The 27,902-nt window shown below is 41.8% G+C and overlaps 1 protein-coding gene across 5 annotated transcripts; it reads left to right on the top strand.

Moving 5' to 3' along the window:
* FAM3B (FAM3 metabolism regulating signaling molecule B) lies at positions 1-27,103 on the top strand. Of its 5 annotated transcripts, none has more exons than XM_073360315.1 (9): positions 14-242; positions 8,303-8,420; positions 8,540-8,683; positions 9,965-10,088; positions 11,524-11,582; positions 18,488-18,538; positions 19,112-19,199; positions 19,750-19,882; positions 25,316-27,103. In XM_073360315.1, the coding sequence occupies exons 3-9, from the start codon at positions 8,629-8,631 to the stop codon at positions 25,556-25,558; spliced, it is 753 nt and encodes a 250-aa protein (XP_073216416.1). In that variant the 5' UTR covers positions 14-242; positions 8,303-8,420; positions 8,540-8,628; the 3' UTR covers positions 25,559-27,103. The 5 variants fall into 5 exon arrangements, with proteins under 5 accessions (XP_073216433.1, XP_073216416.1, XP_073216408.1 ...); XM_073360307.1 differs by lacking the exon at positions 8,303-8,420 and adding an exon at positions 5,390-5,632; XM_073360323.1 differs by lacking the exons at positions 8,303-8,420; positions 25,316-27,103 and adding an exon at positions 20,715-20,842 and having other exon boundaries at positions 37-242.
* The last annotated feature ends 799 nt before the right edge of the window (positions 27,104-27,902 follow it).

Raw genomic sequence — 27,902 nt, 5'->3', positions numbered from 1 at the left:
CGCCGCCTCCTAGCTCCAGCCGGTCCCTGGCGGGGGCGGGAAGCTCCGCTCCCAGCCTCCCCCGAGCGCCGCCCAGCGGTCACGGTGTGCGCCTTATTCCCCTGCCCGCCCGGGTGCAGCGAGGTTTGCGCTCTCCCCAGCCCGGGGCGCGGCGGGGCTCTTGCCGGAGCAGGTGCGGGGGGGCCGGCGGGGGCGCCGCGGAGGAGCCCCGCTGCCCGGGAAGATGCGGCTGGGCTGGAGCAGTGAGTAGGCGCCGCGCACCGGCGGGAGCGGGAGCCGGCGGGCCGCCCCCCTGCCCTGGGGCCGGGCTGGAGGCTGCGGGGAAGGGGCGGCGGGCGCTGGCCCTGGCCCTGGCCCTGCCGCCGGCTTCCTTCCTGTGGGGGCTGGCGGGCAGGTCCCCTTTCCCCGCAGGGGTGTCGCGCTGGCCGCCGGGGCTCGGGGCTCAGCCTCCCACTTCCCTCGGGCCGGGCGGGTGTGCTTGGCAGCCCGCCACTGGCTGGCCCCGGCCCCGCAGCCCTCGCTCTCCCCGGCCCTCCAACAGCAGAGCAAGTCTGACTGCTGCTGCTTCCTGAGGTTTGTCCCCCCGATCGTTTCCGGGAGGCGCTTGGGACATTAGAGGTGTTGGGGCTTCTCGTCCCCTCTCCCATCCCTGCCTCTCTTGGCACTTCTCCTGGGCTTCTACCCTCTTCCCCAGCCACACTGGCACGGGCTGGGACCTGCTCTCTGCCTCGTCTGGCTACCTGTACACTTCCACGTTTGACTGGCTAGTACAGCCGCCCTTTGGCCCATGCACAGCGGTGTGTCAACGCTAGTGCGCGTACTCCCCACGAATGCTTGCACCTCTGTAAAATGTAGTGCACCACAGGTAGGTAACTACCCCAGCGTGCTCTTCCCCGTTGTCTGGCTCACTGCCTTGTGGATCATTGGCACAGTGTTCTGTGGGAAACTAGCGATTTGCCCAGGGGTTTTGGGGAGCTAGGGATCACGTTCGCACCATGCCAATTTCTACACCCCATAATGCTTTCCACATCCCATAATTTCTGCACTTAAAAAAAACAAACAAACAAACAACCCCTCCCACTGTCCCTTATGTCTCCACCATCTTGCTCACAGACCTGGATCTTGCAAGAGCTCAGCACAGTGTTCAGGAGTGTTGCTGATACAGGACATAGGATTCTCCTGTGTTTGCAGAGTTCAGAGGGATGGTGATGATGGGGAGAAGTTCTGTCACAATAACTGGATGCTGATGGATGTAGCCCCCACACCCCAAAAAATAAAAAAGCCAGGTTGCCGCTGGCATTCACAGAGCAGCTCCACTCAACAATCATTGTATCCGGGCTCAAGAAATGAGCACTGATTGGTGGAATACATCATAATGCACAGTTGGGATGACTAGCGGGGGTTGTAGAACTTTTGAGTTCAAAAGGCTGCGTTCCTGGATCTGTGTGCTGAACTTGCACCAGACAGACAGTCCACGGACCCCAGAATGCGAGCCGCATTGAGAAGCGAGTGGCAGTCGTGCTGTGGAAGCTTGCAACACCAGATTGCTTTCAGTCAGTGGCATCTGGAATTGGAAAAATCACAGAGGGGGCCATTGTTGTCTAAGTGTGTAGGGCTGTTAAATATCTCCTGCTACACAGGACTGTGACTCCTGGTAAAGTACAAGAAGTAGTAGATGGATTCATATCAGTGCGGTTCCAGAACTCAGGTGGGGTGATAGCATACACATCCCTCTTCTGGCTTTAACCCACTTTGCCACCAAGTATATCAACAGAAAGGGATATTTTTTTTCATGGTTATATAACCACTAGTGAATCACTGGTGATCTGTCACTGATATCAAGGTAGACTGGTTAGGGAAGGTGCATGATGTTTGCATGTTTAAAAACATGTGATTTTAAAAAAAAAACTGCAAGAAGGGACATTTTCCCCAACGGGCAGATTACCACAGGTGATATTGAAATGCCGATATTGATCCTGGAGCGATACGGCCTGCCCCTTGCTCCTCTGGCTCATGAATTTGTACACTGGTCACCTTGGCAGCATCAAGGAAAGATTCAATTACCATCTCAACAGGTGCAGTTGAACATGCTTTTGGTAGATTGAATGGACACTAGCATGGCTTATTTAGGAGACTGGATCTCAGAGAGGAGAAATATCCTCCTACTTATACCTGCATGGTGTGTAATGCATTATAGCTGTGAGGCAAAGGGTAAAAGCTGCCATCAGGATGAAGGGTTGGAAGGGACAGGCTGTCTGCTGAATTTGAACAGCAAGAGGCAAGGGCCAGTGGAACAGCCAACTGTAGAGCTACGTAGCTGAGGGAGATCTTAAAAGGCCAGTTTATCAGTCAGCCACAGTGGTGGTGTCTAATGTTGTTATTACATAACGTCCCTTGGGTGTTCTTACTATGGGTGGGGCTTTGCTTCCTGCTATTCACTGTAATTCCTGGTATAAACTAATAAAGATACTGAGTCTCCAAAAAATAGAACTTCATTATGTGCAAAGAAGCAGAGAACAAAGTTAAAGTGCAAACAAACAAACACTAAGTTTAAAAAATCTTTTACCAACTTGTGACTTTGAAATCCCAAGTGAAAACAGAGGTAGGGCAGGGAACATTTATGTCCATGTATCTGAAACCTGCAACTGTGGCTACATATACGCTGCCCTGTGGTTTTCACAGGTACCAGTGTATGTGTGGCTATTGTTCTCCTTGTTCAGTGTGGAGTGATAGGCATAAGGATGTACACCATGGTGCCCGGTGGCGTGGGAGTGTAGTGAGCAACGACTAGTTTTAAACAAGGAGGAAGGGTGCGGGAAGGAGAGAGAGATGAGCACACACTGGAAAAATTAACAAGCTTGCAGCTATGTAAGTAAACTACAAGAATGTGATAACAGAGTCCTTCATCTATTAACGAATTAGGTCTTCTGCTCTTTTGTATCTTTCTTAGGCACCAATACACTTGGACTAATTTATTTGCTCTTTCAGCACCAAGTCTATTGCAGAACTGGACCAAACCAATAATTAAAAATAATAATAATCCCCCCAACTGAACAATAAGAAACACTTGCCTGATGCTCAACTGGGTGGACAGGACTGCAGAGCCTTTGCTATTTTTTTAAAGTTCTAAAATCAATTCTTTTTTCTGTGATTTTTAGTTCTAAAAATTTTAACCATTTTGATGCAAAAAACTGTGACCCAACATCCTTCACAAATATAGGCTTGTGGTAGAAACCTGGATCTTTAACTTTTACATTCCATCAGAAACTTTCACCTTTTTTCTGGCTTGACCTTTGTATTTTGGCTCAGTAACGGGTTCACTGAATCATTTTCAGTTTGGTCCTTGTGTTGTTCCATTTCTTAGTTAATTACATCAGACCGAATTTCCACTGAGACTAGAGTGATTTGAAATCTATTGAGTCTGTCTGTGTAGGTCTCACTTCCATGGGCTCTGTAGACTCCCTCCAGCTCAACAGCTTCAGACTTGCAAGGCTCATGTTAGTACCCTACAAATAGATGTGTAGACTGTGCTTTGAGGTTGCGACTTTGGCTTTGAAGCCTATGGAGGGCTCCTTTCTGAGGCACAACTTTAAAGCACAGTCTGCACAGCTATTTTAGATCACTATTCCAAGTCTGTCGACCTGGACTAGGAGGCTCACTTCTGCAGCTGTGTAGACATACCCTCTAAGTTTGCTTTTTAGTGCTATGTGAAAAATGTGCTTTTTTTTAAATCTAAGACCTTATCATATATATGCAAATTCCAACATTATTTATGGTAGCTGGATGCAGCTATGGAGAGAGAAACTTTTTGAGACTTCTACCATATGTCTTGGAGAAACTGGGACATTAAGTCCCCTTTTTTCAACCAAAATGAATCTGATGGGGGTTACAGAAGAACTTTTGAATGCATTTTAGAACTGTTAGGTATTCCTACTTCCTCAATGAGGTTCAAATACTGTGGTGAACACTCATATATCAGAAGCTAAGGATGAATCCACCTGAGACCTTCACTCATCTTTTTCATTTTACTTTTATTGCCAAAGCCAATGGCAAAGACTTCCTCGGGATATTTCTCTTTGGATGGTATCTTCAGCAGCTTGGACACAGTATTCTCCTTTTTTCTATTTAGAAATAAACTCAGTAGTATTCATTGGGATTGCAGTTTTCTAAGAATGGCTGCTTATAGCTGTTGTAGGGTCATTTTTCATGTTTCATCATCTTTCCTTAATATCAACGCTGATCCATTTAGTTCTTCCTTTACTGTTTCCTCTGTTTCCATTGGAGTACTTAACTCTGCAGTGAAGATATAGCCTTAACTTGCATTATTTAAAGTTACGTCTCTTGAGCTAGGTTAACTTGAGTGAATGGGGACCCACTTTGGACTTGTCTTCACTGCAGTTAACTCAACATAGAACTTGTGTTATGCCTAACATGTGTCCCTCATCCACACAGACAAACTCTGAACTTGAATGTGGTGGTGCTTTTAACCCTTGTTGGCTGTCCCGTTGGAGGGTATAGGCTAACTCTTGAGTTAGCACAACTCATCAGCTGCTAATTTGTGTCCACGCTACAGAGTGGTCTTATCTCCCTTCAAATGCTGCTAGTCCTCCAGCACTTTCCCACAATTCCTCCCATGTGCCCAGGAAATATAGAAAAGTCCTCCCACAATTCACTGGGAAAGAATTCCTGGAGCAATTCAGCTAACTGCAACACTAAAAACCCTGGGATATACCCCCAGAAGTCTTAGGCTATGTCGTTACTGACAAAAATGGTATGTTTTTACCACAGGATAACTAACAAATATGTTAGCTATACTGCTGTAAAATCCCAGTGGAGATAAGGCACTACTTTTATTTAAAAGTAAACTAGGTGAGGTCAACTACAGACAGTAATGTAGTGTTGGCCTCACCTAGGTATCTCGCGATAAACAATAAAAGTGCTTTGCCTGTACTTAGGATTTTACAGTGGGATAACTGTTGTCTGTTATCTAGCGTAAACAAACAACTAAACAAAAACCCCCACCATCATGCACACCTTTGTGTTAGTGAAGACAAAAGTGTAATGCCACACGAGGGAGTGTTGTGCCTGTGTGCACAAATTAGCTCAAATGTTACATGTTACTTTGCTGTGTTGCTGCTCCCACTAGGGCTAGGCTAGCTCAAGAGTAATACTCAAGCATAAGAAACTTGAATTAATTTTTCAATGGAGAAAAACTAACTGTGGGTCTGTCAGTTGACATTTGTCTGGAGGAGTATACCCAAGGCTAAGTGCATCAATTATTTCTTTAAAATGCTTATTTTGTACTTCATTGAAGGTAATGCGTAAAGGAAGGTTGCAAGTTTGGCTTTTTTGTTTGCTTTTTAACCAAGTGGAAAACTTTGCTTTTCAGATTATGATATTAAAAATAAACACTGATCGACCCTTGCCTTTCTTTGGATGCTGAAAATGAACAAAAGACTTCTCTTGAATCAAGCTAATGTTAAAAAGCTATAAGCGTGGAACAAGGGTCTTAACAGAACAGCGTGGATATTTTTTATGATCCTGAAAATCTCTCACATGATCACCAAACTCATCAAAGTTCTGCTCTTTCACTTTAACAATTATATTCAGTGTCACATTTGATCTGCAAAAGGTGAACGAAACTGAGTTTCTGCACTGTTTTGAGGGTGACTACAAATCCTGTCTAGCTTGCTGCTTAGCAACTCTTGACATTGTTCACATTTTACTTTAAAAGAATCCTCTGTTTTCATTACTTAACTCCGTTCAATTGTTTGTTTTGTACCACTCCCTTCAGCTTCAGACCTGCTGAATCATATAAATTGTACACTAGGGTTTAGCAATCAGTGAATGCTAAATAGAGCTAGCTAAAATGTACTAAAACTTGACTCAATTTTTCAATGCAATTTTTTATTGGAAATGTCAAATTTTGACCAAAAATATGTAATTTTTGACATATTTTGCAAAAATTACATCCTGTTTTCAACTAGCTCTAATACAAAGCACTTGTTTGCAATATCTAATTACCTCCATTTCTAGCATAGACCATGAGCAGCTTAACTCAGTTGTTAAAAACCCATATAAATTGGATAGTAATTAGAGCTGGTAAAAAAAAATTTCCAGCAAAATCTTTTTCCATCAGAAAATACCATTTTGTTGCAATCTAAACTCTCCTCAGCAATGTGTCAATTTTGATGAAATTTCATTTAAAAAAAATCAAAATTAAGCATTCTGATATGGTCAAAATGTTCTGTTTTGACTTCTGTGGACTGGGACATTTCAATTTTCCATTTTGAAGTGACTTTGTCTCCAATTTTTATTTTACATTCTAAATTATAATATAAAAAGTCAAAATGGATACAAAATATTTTGATTTTATTGAAGTGCAGTGTTTCACCTGACCCAAAATTGATTTTTATTTTACTTTTTTTATTTTTTTACAAATTCTATTTTGCGGAAAATTTAGAAATTTCCACTGTGGCCAGATGACTATAGTAAAGTAGTGAGAAACACGTATGTTAGCCCCAGGCTAAACAAATCCCTGTTACCATAGTAACCAAATGGCTGTTGCTCCAGGTTAATCTAGACACCTGGGGCCAATTAAGGGTCTTCCAGAAAGCAGTGGAGACAGGTTGATTGGGACACATGAAGTCAATCAAGGGCTGGCTGGAACTAGTTAAAAGCCTCCCAGTTAGTCAGTTAGAGGCATGTGTCAGGATTTGTAGGAGGAAGCCGCACTGCTGGAGAAACTGGGCAGGAAAAACCCTATCAGGCACAAGGAAGGAGGCCCTGAGGTAAGGGTGAAGTAGATGTTGAGGAAATGGGGGCTGCTGTGGGGAATTGGCCCAGGGAATTGTACTCGTTCTATTTCAAAAGGTCAGCTACCAATAGCTGCAACTATTCGGGTCCCGGAGTAGAGGGCAGGCCCAGGCTTCCTCCTTCTTTCTCCCCAACTCTCCCTGATTAATCACAGAGACTGTGAGACAACAGAGACTGCGAGGGAGGGTTGCTTCTTCCCACCTTCCTTGCTGGCTTATGATGAAAATGGCTCGGAGTGTGTGACCCTTGACTCTAGAGAGAGAAGGGCCACATGGAGGGTCACAGTGAGCCTCTTAGGCTAGCGTAATCTGTCTGGAAGCACGGGATCCACTGGGACAAGGTCGGAGCTTTGTCACACCACGTAGCAAATCAGAATGAAAAAAATTCAGCATTTCAGAATTTGACATGAAACAGAAATGTTGGTTCCTGTACAGCCCTAGTGCTAACGTTTTTAAACAGCACTTAAATAAATCATGTTAACTTACGTCATTTTAAACTCAACCCACCTACCCCTCCAGCATAGACTGGACCTAGCATGCTGGGATTGTGCTAAAGCACAGGGAATTTGTGAACTTCTTGCTCAGGAATTTGATTTGGGAACCACCCATATATCCCATATTTATTCCTGGGAAAGGAAACTTTAAAAATAAACAGGAGAATCTCCAAATTTGATGTTCATCCTCACTTTCTTGTCTGAAGTGCTGAGTATTGTAAAAAAAGCCGCCATGTTTTCCCTGCCCCTTCCCCATCTTCCAGCCCCCCTAAAAGGCTGCATTTCAGTGATGGTTGAAGTAGTTCCTTAATTAACACAGTGTACATACTCACAATGTGAAGCACTTGGGTCATTTTGTGGTGAAAGATTCAATAGAAATGTGATATTTTATTAACATGGGGGTAGGGTGTATGACCCATCTCCAGGTCAGGGTATAAATTTTTATTTCTGGAGAAGGGGAAGCCAAGTGTCTGGTACAATGTGACTGTAATTATCAGCTTCACTCACAAAAACATAGCGGATACACACCTGTCTCCTTGCCCATATAGACACTACTATAGCTTCTACAATTGTGATGGAAATTATAGTATAAGTGAGAGAGGTTGGACTAGTGGCTGTTGTCACTCCACATCTCTGTGCAGGCTTCTGGGCCTCCAGATGTGTGCAAATCTAGATTTCACAACTCCATCCTCAATCTGAACCCCAATTCCATTTACATATCTGCCTATTCAGGCCTAGTTTAGTCTTCTCCTGTATTTCAAAGAGGATATGAAGAGCCCCCTGTGAGCTATCTGTAGGGTAGGTTTTTTAACTGCCACCTATCACCGTAGCATCTGGGTGCTGCCAATCTAAAATAGATAGGAATAGCCAAGTCTCTAGATGATTTCAGGGAATCTCTGGCATGTCTCCTTTTCAGGGTCAAACCTCTGCTTGGGGATAGAGTGGGTCTTTTTGTTGTTAATTGTGTTTTAAGACTTTTTTTTTTTTTTTTAGGGGTGGAAGGGGTTGTCATTGTTGAATGCCATGCTAACTAACTCTGTCTGCAGCCCCACCGAAGATCTCAAATGGTGTGGAATGTCTGTGCATAAGGACTGAATTTCCCGCTCTCAAAGTAGTGTATTTGTGTAACAGCACCATAGAAGATGCTATATTTTTAGTAGCCCTGTGTAGACTTCTTATCACATGCTGCCTTTTTTCTCATTAAATAATGGATTTGTTGTTTCTTATCAGACCTTGCGAAGTTATCAGGACTTCTGTTAGCATCAGTGTGTGCTTGGTATTTGGGATACCTGTTTGCAGATATCATACCTGAAGATTCGATGTCATCAGCTATTGAAAATATTCAGAGAATTGGAGAGAAACCAGTACTTAAGGGTATGTGGTCACATGACTTTTTTTTCTGCTAATATATTATAAGTGAAGCACAGTGTTTTGTAATTTAACCTGCAAATGAGTTGTTAGTTAATGAATGATTGGTTATGTGGTGTTCTCCTAAGAATGAATGAGCAGATTGTATAATAAGTAGGGCTATCGATTAATCACAGTTAACTCATGTGATTAACTCAAAATAACTGTGATTTAAAAAAAATCATGATTAATCACAGTTTTGATCTCACTCTTAAACGATAGAATACCAATTGAAATTTATTAAATATTTTTGGATGTTTTCTACATTTGCAAATATATTTCAGTTACAACACAGAATACAAAGTGTACAGTGCTCACTTTATATTATTATATTACAAATATTTTCACTGGAGAAATGATAAAAGAAATAGTATTTTTCAGTTCACCTCATACAAGTACTGTAATGCAATCTTTCTATTGTGAAAGTAGAACTTACAAATGTAGATTTGTTTTGTGATATAACTGCACTCAAAAACAAAACAATGTAAAACTTCAGAGCCTACAAGTACACTCAGTCCTACTTCTTGTTCTTGTTTGAAATGCCTTTCAAAATCTGAGAGGGATGAGGTGTGGAGTATGCTTTCAGAAGACTTAAAAGAGCGACACTTCAATGCAGAAACTACGGAACGCAAACCACCAAAAAAGAAAATCAACATTTTGCTGGTGGCATCTGACTCAGATGATGAAAATGAACATGCTTTGGTCTTCACTGCTTTGGATCGTTATCAAGCAGAACCCATAATCAGCATGGACGTATGTGCCCTAGAACAGTGGTTGGAGCATGAAAGGACATATGAATCTTCAGCGCATCTGGCGCATAAATATCTTGCAACACTGGCTACAACAGCGCCATGCGAACATCTGTTCTCACTTTCAGGTGACGTGAACAAGAAGCGAGCCTCAATATCCCTGCAAATTGTAACCAAGCTTGTTTATCTGAGCAATTGTCTACGTTTATAGTACGCTAGAACACTGGTCAAAAGATCATCTCAGAGGACTGCTGGACCCATTCTCCCCAATCAAATTCCTCTTTGCTCTCTACCCTCATTTGGCAAGCAGGTGCCAATTTCAAACCCATATAAATCTATGGTATTTTTGATATGATGTTTGTAGGTTGACAAGGTTTGCCTTTGTAAGTACTTGTGTGACCTTTCTCTGATATATTGAAATTAATTGGTCATTTTGGTATATGAATGGTGTTTTCATAGTTCTCAAACAAAGCATGTTCTGCTTTCTTATTCACTACAGCCCCACCCCCCAAAAGACAGAAATGTGACCATTGGTCTCCATGCTCACCTGGAAGCTATGCTTATCGATTACTCAGTGGTGGTGGCAAGGAAAAGTTGGCCAAGATTTGTTTTGAAGATGAGTTGTAAGTACCAGTCTACTTCGAGTCTAAGCAAGGGCTACCTGGAGTAGTAGGGGCATTTTGGTTTAGCAACAGACTAAACTTTTTTATAAAGAGACATTTCTTGGATTAACGCCAACTACATAATACAAAACCACCAATCTTGGGGTTTTCAACTTTCAATACTATTTACCATGTTACGCTCCTTACATCCCTCAAGCAAGACACCACCATTTCAGCTCTCCTCTGTAAAGTATAGGTGTGATTCTAGGATAGGCACACAGCAAATGAAGCACGGTTGGAAATCCAGAGGTGGGATTCATTTAGATGTTGTGGTTTTTAATTTTAATTATTATAAACCTCTTAAATTTTGTTACATCTGATCCATATGTTTTCTCCCTTTGGGATAGATCATTGCTTTCTTCATCATTGGGTCGAAATGCTGTTTTCATTGAATTCAGCGCCAAAATTTTCACTGACTTTACTGAGGCAAAAATTTGACTCTGTCCTTATTTCTGTGTATCTGACACACCCCTGAAATTTTAATTTCTCTCTCTTCTGACTACATGATTGGCTTCATTGTGTCAACTCTTAGATATCTTATAACTTTAAACCCTGAATAATTCTGTTCCATCTGTGTGGAGAATGCCGCATGCCCCCCCCCTTTTTTTTTTTTTAAAGCCCATTACCAACATTAAACTCCACCTAATTTTCTCTCTGTTCCATTGCATCTTTCCAGTGTCCCTCGCTGTATGTATTCTGAAAGTATACTTAGGTTGTTTCTTTGATACTTTAGATTTTTTCCTTTTAGTCTACTTTGTCATTTTGTTTTCTCTGTGCTTGTGTCACTAAAGTAATCTTTCTGTTCTATCTCTAACTTTTTTTTTTAACCTTGCATCTTGGCTTTTCTCTTTTGTTCATATAAACTGCTTTGGGCCAAGATTTTCAAAAGTGACTAATGATTGTGGGTGCCTCAGATTTCAGATGCACAACTTGAAACACTATAAAAGGGCCTAATTTTCAGAGGTTGGATGCTCAGTGCATTCTGAAAATCAGGCCTCTTTACAGTGTCTCAATTTAGGCACTCAAAAACTGAGGCCCTTAAAATCACTAGTCACTTTTGAAAATCTTGGTGTGGAGCTGTTGTGAAGATACACTGGCCTATTCTATAAATCTGTGTGGAATGGTGCCACAAAACGAATTATTTTTTCTTTGGCATTGTTTTTACTCTGCTTGCGTTGCACTTGTACAGGTTACAGTTTTGAACTAGACTCATTATGGGTTCTCTGGAGGAGACGCGCCATAGATATTTAAGATATGGCTCCATTGCTTTCAGTAGACTCCTCAATTAAATGATTAAGCTAAAAACAAGAATAACAGGAATGACTTTGCCTAGGTAAATATCACCACCCTTCTCAAGTACAGTTCCTGACTGATGATGTATTTATTTCAATTTCAGGCTCATAAGTGAACAGAAGGGTAATGTTGGAAGAGGTATAAACATTGCCATTGTGAATTGTAAGTAAGAGAGGAATGTTATGGGGACAATGGTAGTACACTAAGAAAAAAGATTGCATCTCAGACATGCAAAATCAAACAGTCTTCCTTCTATATTTTTAAACTACCACTTCCTCTCTGTTGGACACTTATGAAAGTAGAGTAACCAAGAACAATCATTGTTTGTCACTCCCAGTCACTTTTAGTGTGACCTTGCAATATATGAATGACTGAACCGAGAATCATTTGGATTCAAACTTTCCTCTCTTACGCTCCCTCTCTGCCCCTTCCAGCAAGCTTTTACCTTCTAAACGAAAGGCAATTCCTGAAATATGAGTGATCGATACACTTCTTAAAATTGGGTAAAGAATGTTGATCTGAAAAGATGTATAGAAAGGACTACTGCAGATAGTGTAATGAGTTACTATTCTAGATAATAATATCTAACTTTTATACAGAGCTTTACATCTGTGGATCTCAAAGCGCTTTACACATGAGTTCAGTATTATCCCCATTTTACAGATAGGGAACCTGAGGCATAGAGTGGTAAAATTTCTGCCCTTGGCCTGTCTGGTGACTTTGGGCAAGTACCAGAAACAGAACTCAGGTCTCCTGAGTCCCAGTCCAGTGCTCTATATGCTAGGCCACAGTGATATTAGTCTCTGGTTTAAATCCTTAATTTAGTCTCTAGTCATAATGAGTTTTGGCTGCTCTCCGTGTATGTCATTGTAACATCATCTTGTGCCCTCAAGTTTTTTGCACTCCCCTCTGTCCCTCCCGCTTATGGGTGTAAAGGTACATGCAGTCCATCTATGGTACTGCCCCAGAGGAAAACCACAGCCTTCTCCGTGGCAGTAGTACAGAGACTGCCATTCACATCTCTTTCACCGCCTTAGAGGAGTTCTGTTTCCTTACACAGCAGCAGCTTGTAACTTTCTAGTTTATCAGATTCAAATTCCTCTTCGCTTTAACAAAAAGAAGCACCTGAAGAAAAAAAAATCTTAGAATAGTGGGGAAACAAAAAAGAAATAAGCTTGTTAAATTTTCAGTGGATGAGAATGGACAACCATGAAAAATTGTCCAAGTGGCCCTGGATTTTAAATTAGAGAGAGTAAATTTACTTTGCATGTCACGTAAAAGAAATTTCTCAGTTCTCTAATGACTAGGATGAGGTGCAATATATTTAATAGTGGCCTCTCCTGTGAGGAATAAGAGCCCTGAGTCTGGAAAAGAAGCTCAGATGTAGTGTGGTGTTTGCTTTGATGCAAAAATGTTGCAATATTTAAAAAAAAAATTGTTCTGTTTGCCCACCCACTTGGAAGGTAAATAGCTACACAAAGAACCAAGTTGTGTACATTGGTGTGGCTCCATTGACATCAGAGATATCCTGTTTATATCAGCTGAGGAGCTGGTCCAAAATTTTCATTTCCTTGTCACCAAACTTACCTTGTATTTTTATTTTCTATTAAAAAAAAAAATCATAAAGGATTTAGTGGCCACAGTAGACAACCAACTGAACATGAGTTCTTCGTGTGAGACTGTTACTAAGAGGGTGATCATGATCTTTGAACGTATAAGTAGAGGAATATCAAGTAGGAGTAGGGAGGTGCTATTACCTCTGTATGTGGCATTAGTGAGACCATTACTGGAATATTGTGTCTAGCTCTGGGGTCTACACTTCAAGAAAATGCTTAAAAATTGGAAAGGGTTCAGTAAAGAGCAGCAAAACTTTAATAATGAGAAACTACAGAAACTGAACCTAATTAGTTTATCCAAGAAAAGATTAAGAGGTGATGTGATCGTGGTCTCCAAGTACCTATGTGGGGAAGAGATTTCTGATAGTAGACAGCAGTTTAATCTAGCAGAAAAAGGCATAACAAAATCCAGTGATTGGAAACTGGCCAAATTCAGACTAGAAATAAGGTGAAAATTTTAAACTGAGACAGTAATTAACCATTGGAACAACTTACTTACTAATATAGTGAATTCTCTTGAAGTCTTTACATCAAAACTAAATCTCTTTCTGAAGGATATGCTACAACTTAAACAGACATTATGGGTTTGATGTTGAAATGATTAGGTGGGGTCCTATGGCCTGTGTTATGCAGGAGGTCAGACCAGATAATCACAGTGGTCCTTTCGGGCCTTAGAATGTGTGAAAATATTTCATAATAGAATATCTTCTATCCTTCCACTGAGAGGTAGTTTCTGGCTAAATAAATATTCACATGTACTCCTTAATTATCTTGCTTCCTTTATTCACTGGTTCAGATAGAAAAGTGGCCATATCTAACACTGCAATACAGTAAAACATCCTCTGCATATTTTCTAATTAATTAAACCTCTCCACTACAGACTGTATCAACACTTTTTTTTGTAGTATCACTTTAATATGTTAATTCACATGGCTGTCCCCTTTCTATTCTGAATGACCAGTTTTTGTTGTTAAGGAAGAGAAAATTATAAACCAAGATTAACAACACAGGAAGAAAAAGCAATATTCCACATACAAGCACAGTAAAATCCAGCATCCTCAGTTTGGTGTGATCTCTGGTCTCTGCTCAAGAGAGGCCCAGGTCTGGAATGTTATTTCCCCAGTTCTGGACTCTGCCTCCTGAATCGTGGAAAATAACTTTTACAGAGTCCTGTGGTTTTAAGATATTTCCCCCTCCACCATGATCCTGCCAAGAAGGAGAGCCAAGATGAGCCAGAAAGGGAGCAGCAATTGTTAGATCTTCCCACTGAGTGGCAGCACACAGTGCTCCAGAGGAAAGCACCCTCCTCTACAGGGAAGTGTATATTGTTTCATGTTCTCTGTGTATATAAATCTCCCCACTGTATTTTCCACTGCATGCATCTGATGAAGTGAGCTGTAGCTCACGAAAACTTATGCTCAAATAAATTTGTTAGTCTCTAAGGTGCCACAAGTCCTCCTTTTCTTTTTGGGGATAAAGACTAACACGGCTGCTACTCTGAAACCTGTCATTATGCAAGGCACTGAATTTAGCTGTAGAGAGTAGAAATCTATCAACTTCATGAAAAAACTCGTACGGATACAGACAGACATCATTTTCCTTTCCAAATGCAAACAGATGGACATCATACCAAAAGGACTGAAGGTAAAAAATCCATTACAATCTACATACCACACAGACTGTGCTGACAGCTTGTGCCACACACTCTCAAAGAAACTGCAGAACCACCTGATCAACATCCTCTATAGCAAACAGGGAAAGATTAAGAATGAGCTCTCAAAACTGGATACTCTCATAAAAAACCAAGCTTCCGCACAAACTTCCTCGTGGCTGGACTTTACAAAAACTAGACAAGCCATTTACAGCACACACTTTGCTTCTCTACAAAAGAAAAAGGACACTAAACTATCTAAACTACTACATGCCACAAGGGGCCACAACTGTGTTTCCCTTAACCCACCCAGCAATATTGTTAATCTATCCAAATATACTCTTAGCCCAGCAGAAGAATATGTCCTATCTCGGGGCCTCTCCTTTTGCCCCTCCACCCGCATGAACATGATACAGTTCTGTGGTGACCTAGAATCCTATTTTCGACATCTCCGACTCAAGGAATATTTCCAACAAACCTCTGAACAACATACTAACCCAAAGAGACCTTCCTACCAAGACGACAAAAAGAAGGATTCTGGGTGGACTCCTCCTGAAGGTCGAAACAACAGACTGGACTTCTGCATAGAGTGCTACCACCGACATGCACGGGCTGAAATTGTGGAAAAGCAGCATCACTTGCCCCATAACCTCAGCCGTGCAGAACACAATGCCATCCACAGCCTCAGAAATAACTCTGACATCATAATCAAAAAGGCTGACAAAGGAGGTGCTGTCATCATCATGAATAGGTCAGAATATGAACAAGAGGTTACTAGGCAGCTCTCCAACACCACTTTCTACAAGCCATTACCCTCTGATCCCACTGAGGGTTACCAAAAGAAACTACAGCATTTGCTCAAGAAACTCCCTGAAAAAGCACAAGAACAAATCCGCACAGACACACCCCTGGAACCTCGACCAGGGGTATTCTATCTGCTACCCAAGATCCATAAACCTGGAAATCCTGGACGCTCCATCATCTCAGGCATGGCACCCTGACAGCAGAATTGTCTGGCTATGTAGACTCCCTCCTCAAGCCCTATGCTACCAGCACTCCCAGCTATCTTCGAGACATCACTGACTGTCTGAGGAAACTACAATCCATCGGTGATCTTCCTGAAAACACCATCCTGGCCACTATGGATGTAGAAGCCCTCTACACTAACATTCCACACAAAGATGGACTACAAGCCATCAGGAACAGTATCCCTGATAATGTCACAGCAAACCTGGTGGCTGAACTTTGTGACTTTGTCCTCACCCATAACTATTTCACATTTGGGGACAATGTATACCTTCAAATCAGCGGCACTGCTATGGGTACCCGCATGGCCCCACAGTATGCCAACGTTTTTATGGCTGACTTAGAACAACGCTTCCTCAGCTCTCGTCCCCTAATGCCCCTACTCTGCTTGCGCTACATTGATGACATCTTCATCATCTGGACCCATGGAAAAGAAGCCCTTGTGGAATTCCACCACGATTTCAACAATTTCCATCCCCCATCCACCTCAGCCTGGATCAGTCCACACAAGAGATGCACTTCCTGGACACTACGGTGCTAATAAGCGATGGTCACATAAACACCCTATACCGGAAACCTACTGACTGCTATACTTACCTACATACCTCCAGCTTTCATCCAGACCACACCACACGATCCATTGTCTACAGCCAAGCTCTACGATACAACCGCATTTGCTCCAACCCCTCAGACAGAGACAATCACCTACAAGATCTCTATCGAGCGTTCTTACAACTACAATACCTACCTGTTGAAGTGAAGAAACAGATTGACAGAGCCAGAAGAATACCCAGAATTTACCTACTACAGGACAGGCCCAACAAAGAAAATAACAGAACGCCACTAGCCATCACCTTCAGCCCCCAACTAAAACCTCTCCAACACATCATCAAGGATCTACAACCTATCCTGAAGGATGACCCATCACTCACAGATCTTGGAAGACAGGCCAGTCCTTGCTTACAGACAGCCCCCCAACCTGAAGCAAATACTCACCAACAACCACACAACAGAACCACTAACCCAGGAACCTATCCTTGCAACAAAGCCCGTTGCCAACTGTGCCCACATATCTATTCAGGGGACACCTTCATAGGGCCTAATCACATCAGCCACACTATCAGAGGCTCGTTCACCTGCACATCTACCAATGTGATATATGCCATCATGTGCCAGCAATGCCCCTCTGCCATGTACATTGGCCAAACTGGACAGTCTCTACGTAAAAGAACAAATGAACACAAATCAGACGTCAAGAATTATAACATTCAAAAACCAGTCGTAGAACACTTCAATCTCTTTGGTCACTCGATTTCAGACCTAAAAGTGGCAATTCTTCAACAAAAAAAACTTCAAAAACAGACTCCAACGAGAGACTGCTGAATTGGAATTAATTTGCAAACTGGATACAATTAACTTAGGCTTGAATAAAGACTGGGAGTGGATGTGTCATTACACAAAGTAAAACTATTTTCCCTTGTTTATTTCCCTCTTCCCCCCTCCCCCACGCTGTTCCTCAGATGTTCTTGTCAACTGCTGGAAATGGCCCACCTTGATTATCACTACAAAAAGACCCCCCACCCCCGTTCTCCTGCTGGTAGTAGCTCACTTTACCTGGTCACTCTCGTTACAGTGTGTATGGTAACACCCATTGTTTCATGTTCTCTGTGTATATAAATCTCCCCACTGTATTTTCCACTGAATGCATCCAATGAAGTGAGCTGTAGCTCACGAAAGCTTATGCTCAAATAAATTGGTTAGTCTCTAAGGTGCCACATTCCTCCTTTTCTTTTTGTATATCTTATGTAACTGATCAATGCCTGACTCCATTTGGCATTTGAAAGCATAACATGAAAATTGGTCACTGGATTTGCAGTTTTCCTACTCGCAAAAAAAGATGTTTCATGCATTTGTCAAAGAATTTTGAAGTCTTGAGAATTACCTCCAGTTTTACATCTGTTTCATGAACTCAAAAATAGGCCCACTTGGACAACAATGAAATTAATTATGATTATTGACCAAGATTTTCTCAAATGAGTAGTGAGTCTGGGAGCCTAACTTGAGCCACTATAAAGAGGCCAGATTTTTTGGAAAGTGCTGAGCAGCTGTCCACTGAAAATTAGGGCTATTGAAATTGTCTCAAGTTGGGCCTCCAAAATCAACAGCCACTTGAAAACCTTAGCCGTTGTTCCCAACTCTAGTTAGGAATTAGTAGAAAGTGTATATGCAAGCACCAAAGCTTATAATACAATTCACTCATTCTTTTAAACATAAACTAAAAGAGTAAAGCCAATTCCATTATTTGAAAGAATCTGGGCAGAAATCTTTTATGTCATGCTAAAGTTTTGGTGTTCAGTTGCAGGATAGATTTAACAGATCACTTCTGTGTACCATTGGTGGGCAGGAATTAATGCTGTCAAGGAGAATCACTATGGTCATATATGTATACACCAGATTAATTTTTTAACTTAGAAGGAAATCTGGAACTAATGAAAACTAAAAATAAGTGCATCTATTATTTTATATTACTATAGTTTCAAGTTATCAGAGGGTAGCCGTGTTAGTCTGTATCCACAAAAACAACGAGGAGTCCGATGGCACCTTAAAGACTAACAGATTTATTTTAAATAAATAAAACAAATAAATCTGTTAGTCTTTAAGGTGCCCCTGGATTCCGTGTTGTTTTTATTTTTAGTTGTAACCATTGTGTTTACTTTCCCTTTACATATCCCCTTCCTTCCCTGTATTTAAAGTGTATCATTTCTTTATTGCAGATAAAACAGGAAAAGTTATATCTACAGAGTTTTTTGACATGTGGGAAGGAGGTAAGAGCCAAAGGTTACCAAATAAAAGTGGCAGAGGGTCTCTTGTAGACACTTTTCCATACAGAAGACATTTGGACTAAAAGTTTTTTCTTTTTCAATTAAATATTTGATAGTTGCTAAAGATCTCCAAGAATGATCAGTAATTAATCTAAAACAGATGGCAAAACAGATTTATCTCTGCTCATCTGGAGTACAGTTTAATACTAAAAAAAAAAACTAAATTGTGTCAGGCCTTTATTTCTAGATTGCTGTGCTGTAGGCAATCAGACTAGATGATCACGATGGTCCCTTCTGATCTTAAAGTCTATGAGTCTAATCTGTCTCCTCCTACTTACTCCAGAGCTCCTGAGAGGTGCTGATTATTCTGTATGCTCACTGTCTTCTGTGGGAGTTGAATGCACTCAGTACCTTTCAGGATTGGGCCCTCTGCCTGGTTATGGGGGAATTATCTGGCTAGAGAAAAATAACTTCTGTTTTTTGGAGAAGCAAAGCTGAAAAGTAGCAATAAACTGAGTATAAGGTGTTTTGTGCATCGGCATGGGGGTAATGAATAATCATTTGTTGTATCGACAGACTTCTCGGGACCCATGACTACTTTCATTAAAAATGCACCTCAAGGGTCACTTCTCTTGATGGTGACCCATGATGACGGAAGCAGCAGGTAAGCAAGAAAGTGTGTACCAGCCCAGTGCTAGAATAATAAATGGCTTGCAACTCAGGGTGGTAACCTTCTGAGAAGCAAAAGTTGTTACAGCTTGAGCTATGATCAGGTTTAATCACTTACCTCCTTCTCTCAGTCATTCGTTGCTGTCCCATTCAACACTTACCCATTTAACGCGGCCTGAACGTCTCAAAAAACACTGAGATTACATGAAATGTGTTCAAACAGTAAAATGTACAAAAGAGAGAGAATCCCTAATAACATAGAATTCTTCTCTCTGCTCCCCTGTGCAAACTCATTGTCTTTTATTAACATCAGTGGAGTTGCACAGGTGTAAGTGGACATAGAATTTGGTTCCATGAATTTTATGGCATATTACTGGACACTTCTCCAGTAGAAGATACAGGAAGGCTTTAAACATTATTCATTAATAGGAAATCAGAAATTACACCATAAAATATCAAGACTATATCCTTTCTTACGTAACTTATTTTTTGAAAGTTCTGAATTTCAAAGTCTCCAGTGTAAACTTTTTCAACTCTTCTACTAGATTGAAGGATGGTGCAAAAAAAGCAATAGCAGAGCTTGGCAGTAAAGAAATATGGAACTTGAAGTTCAGGTCAAGCTGGGCCTTTATAGCTGCCAAAGGTTTCAACCTACCAGATAACATTCAAAAAGAAAAGGTAGGGTTTATTTTGTTTTCTGTTTTGTTTCTTAAAACTATAATTTTCATAAACCCATCACAACCTTGTGTTTGTGACTTCTTTCTGGAAACAAGTTTCCAAAAGTGACTAGTCATGTAGGATGTCTCAATTTTTGAAAGCCCAACTTTTGAGACACCTTTAAGGAGGTCTGAATTTTCAGAGGGTAGGCGCTCAGCATTTTCTGAAAATCAGGACCCTTTAAGAGTCTCAGGATGGACACCCAGGCAGGAAGATGTCCAAAATCGCAAGTCATTTTTGAAAATCTTGGTTTCTTCAGACTTGACGAAAATTTAACAGGAATCATTTCTGTATCAGAACTTCTCCTCATAGCAGTGGTATTTTAATTTATATGCTCCATACAGTCATCTTTCTGTGATGCAAGGAGGGGGAAAGAAATTGATATGCTTGGCCCAGCTCAGTTTCCACAGATTTCTCTAACTATTCTATTTTCTGATGATCTATGGAATTATCCCTAGTTTCACATCTTTTCCAGAATGTTGTTGGGTGTTACTTACTGAAACCGATTACCTACAGGAAAGACTTCAACATCCATTGTCCTATACTGTGAGGTCTTCTGGGCAATAAGGGGTTTGGATTATAACATTTTGAGGAATGATTATATAATAGATAATGGGGTGAGGAGGTGCCAGTTTAAGATAAGCAAAATGTGAAGTGTATCTGATGATTTCCAACCCCCTGTCTCCATATCTTTTCCCTCTTGGTACACAGGGAAGCATGAAGTTTTCCAGGATGACAGTCTATAAACAATAAACGGAAGGGGGGTTTTTTGTTTGTTTGTTTTTTTAACCAGATCAACCATTCTGAGAATAGCAAGAACAGATATAACGGCTGGCCAGCTGAAATCCAGATAGAAGGTTGTATCCCAGTAAACCTGATCTGATCTTACATTTTGCTAATAAAGTCATATAAATTATTTTATATGTGGTTGCAGTTATAAAATCGATAAGCATCTAAACAGCTGCTATAAACTAATAAAGTAATATATACAGTTTTAACCACTTGTCCTTCAGAGGTGGTGTTCTGCAATTGGTCTGAAAGCAAATACCTGTTTTAATGACAAGTGCAGAGGATAAAATCCATTTTCTGGTCTGTAAGTATGATGGTATGGTAGATCTGCCAGGATTATCAAAATGGTACTGTATTGTCACTGTGAATGGCAAGTCTAATTTTTTACAGGGTGCTTTCTGCTCTAGGTTTTAGGAGGAAACAAGATATAAAACCAAGTTCTATTTCTTCTATCACAGAATTCCTAGCAGTGAAACAGATTACTCTGATGCAGTGAATTAGTAATTCTTTATCTCCTAAGAAAAGTTTGAATTGCCATTACTTTTAATGTACTGATAATTAACCTATTCTAGCTGCGAGTCACTTATAAGAATTCTGTGCTGATGATCTACACCCTTAAATTTTATGGGTTTGCTCCTTCACCCCACCCCCCTTTAACTTACTGAAAAAAACTGTTCAAAGTAACGTCATACAAAAATCACTGTTCAGTCACTGTTGTGTGTGTTGGTTCTCTTCCATTTCCTTTGTTTGGATGTTGCCTGTTTAGACTGTAAGCTCCTCAGGTCAGACATATTATCGTTATATTTGTCTGTAAACTACCTAGCAGACTGTTGGCACTACAAACCCCTTAGTAAATTCAGATCAGATCCAGTGTAACACCTGCTGAATGTGGCCTCATTCCTATAATTTATGTAATGAAGTTTTCATCTAGCTATAATGAGGCTGGCTCATACTGTAAGGTAGATTTACTGACATTTGTGGGCTGCTTAGGAAATGTCTGCACTGCAATTAAAAACCCACGGCTGGCCCATGGCAGCTGGCTTGGGTTCATGGGGCTCAGGTGAAAGGGCTGTTTAATTGCAGTTGTATCACCTTTGGGGTTTAGAGAGCATGGCCCCTTTAAATCTTTTTGTCCTGAGGAGGAGGAAGTGGTGATTTGGCAGGAGGGAGCAAAGAGAGAGGGAGACTGACAGGGGGTGTGTGTCTGGAGCTCCAATGGCTACAGCTATTAGGTCTCACAGAGTGAAGCAGCTGAGAACCCACCCGATGCCTGGAAGGCACAGAGCGGCCAATCGGGGACACCCCAGGATGAGCACTGTGTCAGGGAGGAATCACCTGAAAAGGACAAACCGGAGCTAGACCCAGTGTCGCTGCTGCCCAGAGCTGTATGGGGCCATGCGCTGTGTTCCCTCTAAGGTGCGCAGCCGCACACAAGCCCATCTAGGGCGGCGCAGCAGCTGTGCAGGAACGCACACTGGTGAGCGGGGAGAATGTGGAGGGTGGGGGCAGTGGGGTGAGGTGATGAGGGTTTGGGGGAGCTTGGGGCATGCAGCTCGGGGGGGCAGGGGATGGGGAGGGGGAGAGAGAGAGAGATGCCTCTCTGCTCTGGCCCCACCCTCAGGGCTGCACCAGGGACAAGAGATGTGACCCAGGGTGCCTGGGGCAGCCCTCTCTGGAAATGCCAAGGTCAGGGCAGGCTGCACAAGGTAGAGCAGATACTCCCAAGACTGGCGGGTAACACTGAAGTTAAACTCCCCAGCCAGTCTCACGCTGTGCTTCTGATCCCCCACACTGGTTATCAAGAAGCAAAAAAGAAATCACACAGCCCCCTTATTGCATTCCAGTTCTCTGGCTCCCAATCAGTACCTAGGTCCTGTAAAGTGAGAAGTTATTTAAAAAACTCTGTTCACATATACAAAATGTTCTTCTGACCCCAAAGGGTCACCCACATCACCAGGTCAGTATAGGTTTGGATCTTACCCAAAGTACCATGCTGCCAGCCAATCCTTTAGTGTCTAAAATTAAAGGATTATAAAGAAGAAAAAAAAAGAAGAGAGTTGTTAAATGGTAAAACAGTCACACACATACAAAGACTTCAAAATCCACATATCAGGTTCCTAGCAGTCTTGGTGAATTTGCTGGCTTGAAAGTCCGTCTGGAACACATCCACAGCTTGGTTACTCCAGAGGTAAGAAGCAGGACTGAAGACAAAATGGATAAGATGCAGCTGCCTTTTATAGTCTTTTGCCATGCGGCTTGTGCTTGTGCTTCCTTTTGTTCCAAACACAAGCTGCCAAGCACATGACCTGGAAGCCTTTGAGTTCTGTCCATAGGCATGCCCCTGCAAGCCTTGCTGAGTCATAAGGTGTAGCCCTTGACCTTTTCAATGGGTTCATTATACAGTTGATGTCCTTAATGGGCCATCAAGCAGGCTAGGCAGTTCTGATGCCAAACTGTCTGAGGGTGTCACTGTCACCCAGAAGCATAGCACAAGTTTGAAATACAGACATACACATCTATAACTCATAATACAAATGTGATACAAACATATAAACAAGATTATCATAGTTGGAAAACTAACATTTTTGCAGATACTTTACATGGCATATCTGGCACAACTCATTGCAATTTTGCAATATTGATATTAATAAGATCCTAAAGTGTCCCCCAGGAGAGATGTGCTTCTTCCCTGGCCCCAGCTCCAGCCAGGGCTGTGGCGGTAAAAAGAGAGACACATCTCATCCCCGGCCTGTGACAGGGACAAGAGATGGCTCTCTACCCCAGCTCCAGCTGGGGAGAGACGCTTGTCTCTCTCTCTATCTCCCTCTCTCTCTCACACACACAGTGTGTCCGTGTGTGTGTGTCTCTCTCTCTCTCTCACACACACACACATACACTCACCTCCCAACACATACTTGTAGTGTTGTTGTTTCTACTTCATACTTCCTGCAATGCACGTATATTCTGTGTAATTTTATTCTTTCAAAGTGCTATTTTATTTTTTTGACTGGTCTATGCATTTCATAATTTTTATTTCTCTTATGCTTAAATTTAATTTTTTGAGTAGTGAGTTCTAAAATGCCTAACCTCTCCTGGCTGAAGTAATTATCCCTATGGTAACTTTTTAAAAATATATTCTATCTAGGTTTTTTGTTTCTACTCATGGCGCACATCTGCACATTACCTTGATATGGGTGCACATAACAAAATTCAATCCGCATATGGGTGGAAAAAATTGGAGGGAACGTTGGCCATGAGTACCTGGGCTTGTGACTTTGCATTGGGAATAAGGAGGGAGGCTGTAGCTGGCCACGCTGGGAGGTTATCGCTCTGTGTGGCTTTGCAGAGAGCAGCAGAAGAGGGCACCAGACAGGTTTGTTGGGGAAAGTTTTCTATTGCCGAAGACGACCAGGAGCACCCAAGACTCACCACTGGACTGGAACTTTGCCCAGGATTCCTGAACTCTGAGTGTAGACATATTGCTCAGTGTCTGCCCTTTCAGACTGTGCTACCACTGGGCCTGTGGGACCTTGGGTTCAATGTAACCCTGTTTTATCTCTCCCCTTATCTCCACCCCCTGTTGTTTTTTCTCCTTTCGTCCTTCTGTAAATCAATATTTCCCTTTCCTATATTTATTGTACTTTCGGGGCAGGGGGGTGCGTACGTGTATGTTCACTCTGGGGGGTTTGGAACTGGTGCTGCTGGGGTAGAAGGGACTTTGCCTGCTGCATTCCTGTACGCGCCGTCTCTTGGCCAGAGCTGCCTGCAGAGCAGACTCCATCTTGGCCATGAGGGCACTGAAGTTACACGGCATAGATGTTCGAGCACGGGATCTGGGGCCTTGCAAGGCAGGAAGGTCCCAGAGCTCAGGCTGTAGCCTGAGCCCAAATGTGTACATAGCAGAGGAACAGCCCATTAGTCTGAGCCCCATGAGCCTGGGTCAGCTGACACGAGCCAGCCATGGGTGTTTAATTGCTGTGTAAACAGACCATTAGCAGTGGACATGTCTTCATGACTGCTCTTCTAAGCACATTGGATGATGTACCGAGAGAGTGGGAAGTTGATCAAACTGGTTTTGTCTTTAATGTGAGCTTGTGATGGACACTGTTTTCTGAAGCTATGGAGATGCAGCAGCCGCCAATGTTCTGGAGGAGATTTGGGGACTGTGTAATGCAATGGCGCCAGCAGCTTTGTGCTGCTGTGCAAGTACAAAGCAGCCAGAAAGCTGCTTTGCACTTGCACAGCCGGGACCCTGGGCCAGGAGCGGAGCTGGATGGCACTCCCTCCCCACCCCACATGTGGCCCCAGCCGTGGCCCCAGCCATGTCCCCCTAATTTTTCCTCCTCACCCCTGTAGGGGCACGCCCCACAGATTGGGAACCTCTGCCTTAGAGACATGGGCAGTTAGGTGGGAATTACAACAATCCTTTCTACCTGTGAACTTCACCAAGTTCAGCTTGGATGCAACTCAGAATTGGACCAGTGTTGTTCCTTCAGGCTTGTACCTCATGGAAGTAGGATAGAACAAATCCCAGAGGGCTGGGTTGGTGTAGGTATAGAGTTTATGTAACCTTGATCAAGGACTTTCAACCTCACTTTATTGAAGGAAAGTGCTAGTGTTTGGAGGAAGAAACTGGCCCTCAGGACAACATCACTGGACTTGGATGGGGAAGAGAGGAAAGAACTGGACATTACCAAGAGAAGAGTGAAAGAGGAAAATTTGAGGAACAGTCAAGAGCCAGGATCACTGAAAATTCAGTTTTCCTTCTATACGAGGAGATCTTTAAAGTATCCAGGGGTAGCTGTGTTAGTCTGTATCCACAAAAACAACAAGGACTCCTTGTTTTAGAGTTTAAGTTGTATTACTGCTTTCTACAGCTAGGAGACGGTAGGAACTCACTAATTTCTACTCTTACACACAAAATGGTGTTCTCTTCTCCATTTAGCAAAGATCTCATAGCAAAGCATTGTAGAGATTTTTGTAAAATGCACTACAGAACCTTTACTATTATATGGTGTTATATGGCATTGGTGCTCTGTGGTGGTGGAGCCCTCTTTGGTAGGAGGGTGTCCAAGGTACAGGGTCTGGAGTGGAGAGGAGTACAAATATGTGCATGCGGACTCCTGGAGGGTAACAAAAAATCCCTAAGCTCATCTAAAGATTGCCCCATCTTGTAAATTAAAACAAAAGTTTTTGGTTTTGTTTGTTTTTAACTTAAGCACTTACCACTAGAGATGTTCAGTCTGGTGTTTCAAACACTGCCACATTTTATTTACATTTAACTTATGCACGGTAGATCTTGCACAAGTTGGACTAATGATGGCATGTTACTGAATTGGCAGATAAGTGAAAACACTTAAAACCAATAGTAAATGCATCATAAAATGTATTTTGTTCTTTTAACAAGTGTATTCTAGTTTTAAATATTTATCATACTTCATAGTGGACTAGGTAGCTAATCTTATTTCCTTGTTTTCCCATTTGCAGTATTACGGAGCAGATTCAAATGTCAAGTTGACTGTTCTAAATCATAACTCACTTTTAATGTCATCAGTTTATTTAAAAACTCATAGTACATGTGACTTGGTTTATTATATTTAAAAGCAAAACTGCAAACCAGAAGGCAGCAAAATATTTCCAATCTATGTTGGGTTTTTTTGATAACTATTTTCTCTCAAGAGTGTTTGTAAATGTACATGCAGCACTGATTGGGTGTGTGTGTTGATATAAATTGGAAAGAATAAATACCTGCTAACGTAATACTATAGTTTTACTTATAGCTAGCAAACAAGTAGTTTTATCTACAACTTGCTCCATCTCAATTGTTTCTTGCACCTTACTGGTGGCAGGCTTTAGTTTTTCTCTTTAATTGCCCTGATTAGTTTAGAGGGATAATTATATTTTAGAATAGATTTATAACATGCTTGATTTAACCATGGAACTGCTTCCATTTTTTTAATGTATGTATATGTAATGCATGTCTATAAAGTGTCAACCATTTATTCCTTTAGAAATACAGTACATTGTTCTGTAAAACAGGACAATATTTTAAGCAGCAGGACCTATGTTTAGTTTTTTGTATAGGTAGGTGGCACTTAGAATGAGCATACTATGCCTCCTTGGTGAGCTCGAGCATCCCATCAGTGCAGTAAGTGGCAAGGTTTGGCTCTGTATCATCTAGGAGATTACCTTGTTTACTGGAAGTAATATAGAGCCTGCTCCTGATTCCACTAAGAGCAAGTGAGAGCAAGGCTGATCCCTCCTTAGGACCTTGATTCAGCTAATCATTTAACGACCCGTTTAAGTGCTTAGCTGAGCTTTGGGCCTAACTAACTAGTAGTGTTCATGTAGTGCATTCTTCTATGAATGTTAATAAAAATGTATTGTGCAATTTGCATGGCTTGACCTTATATGATTCAGCTGGTAAAGAGATTATCAGGCCCACTAGAGCAGTGGTTCTCAACCAGGGGCACATGTAGCCCTCGGGCTATGCAGAGGTCTTCCAGGGAGCACATCTAGATATTTGTCTAGTTTTACAACAGGCTACATAAAAAGCACTCGTGAAGTCAGTGCAAACTAAAATTTCATACAATGACTTGTTTTATATTGCTGTATATACTATACACTGAAACGTAAGAACAATATATTCCAATTGGTTTATTTTATAATTATATGGCAAAAATGAGAAAGTAAGCCATTTGTCAGTACTAGTGTGCTGTGCCACTTTTATGTCTGATTTTGTAAACAAGTAGTTTTTAAATGAGGTGAAACTTGGGTTTACGCAAGACAAATCAGACTCCTGGAAGGGGTCCAGTTATTGGGAAAAGGTTGAGAGCCACTGCTCTAGATCAATGGCTTGTACTATATCTACCAGAGTTATATCAGACATGAACTTTTTGCTAGCTACTTAGTACTCATTAGTAGCTATAATGGGCCTGATCCTTGGCAGATATAAATCAGCATAGCTCCACTAACTTCAATGAAGCACTACTGATTTACACTAGGTGAGTATCAACTCTCCATAGGTGATATCTGTACTGCCACAAGTACATAACCTCCCTTCCGCAGGCTACATTGCCCATAAAGCTGTAGAGGCAGCATCCTGACTACATCCTTTTGGGTTCTCACATGGCTACAGCTGAAGGCATTAAGACAACATCCAGGTAAATCACGTTATGAGGAACTCCTCTCA

Source organism: Lepidochelys kempii, chromosome 1, assembly GCF_965140265.1.
Source record: "Lepidochelys kempii isolate rLepKem1 chromosome 1, rLepKem1.hap2, whole genome shotgun sequence".
Lineage (NCBI taxonomy): Eukaryota > Metazoa > Chordata > Testudines > Cheloniidae > Lepidochelys > Lepidochelys kempii.
This window is presented reverse-complemented; position numbering and strand designations above follow the sequence as displayed.

Excerpts from the sequence above, each read along its gene's own strand:
- FAM3B (XM_073360297.1), top strand. The coding sequence starts at position 14,654 with ATGGACATCATACCAAAAGGACTGAAGGTAAAAAATCCATTACAATCT.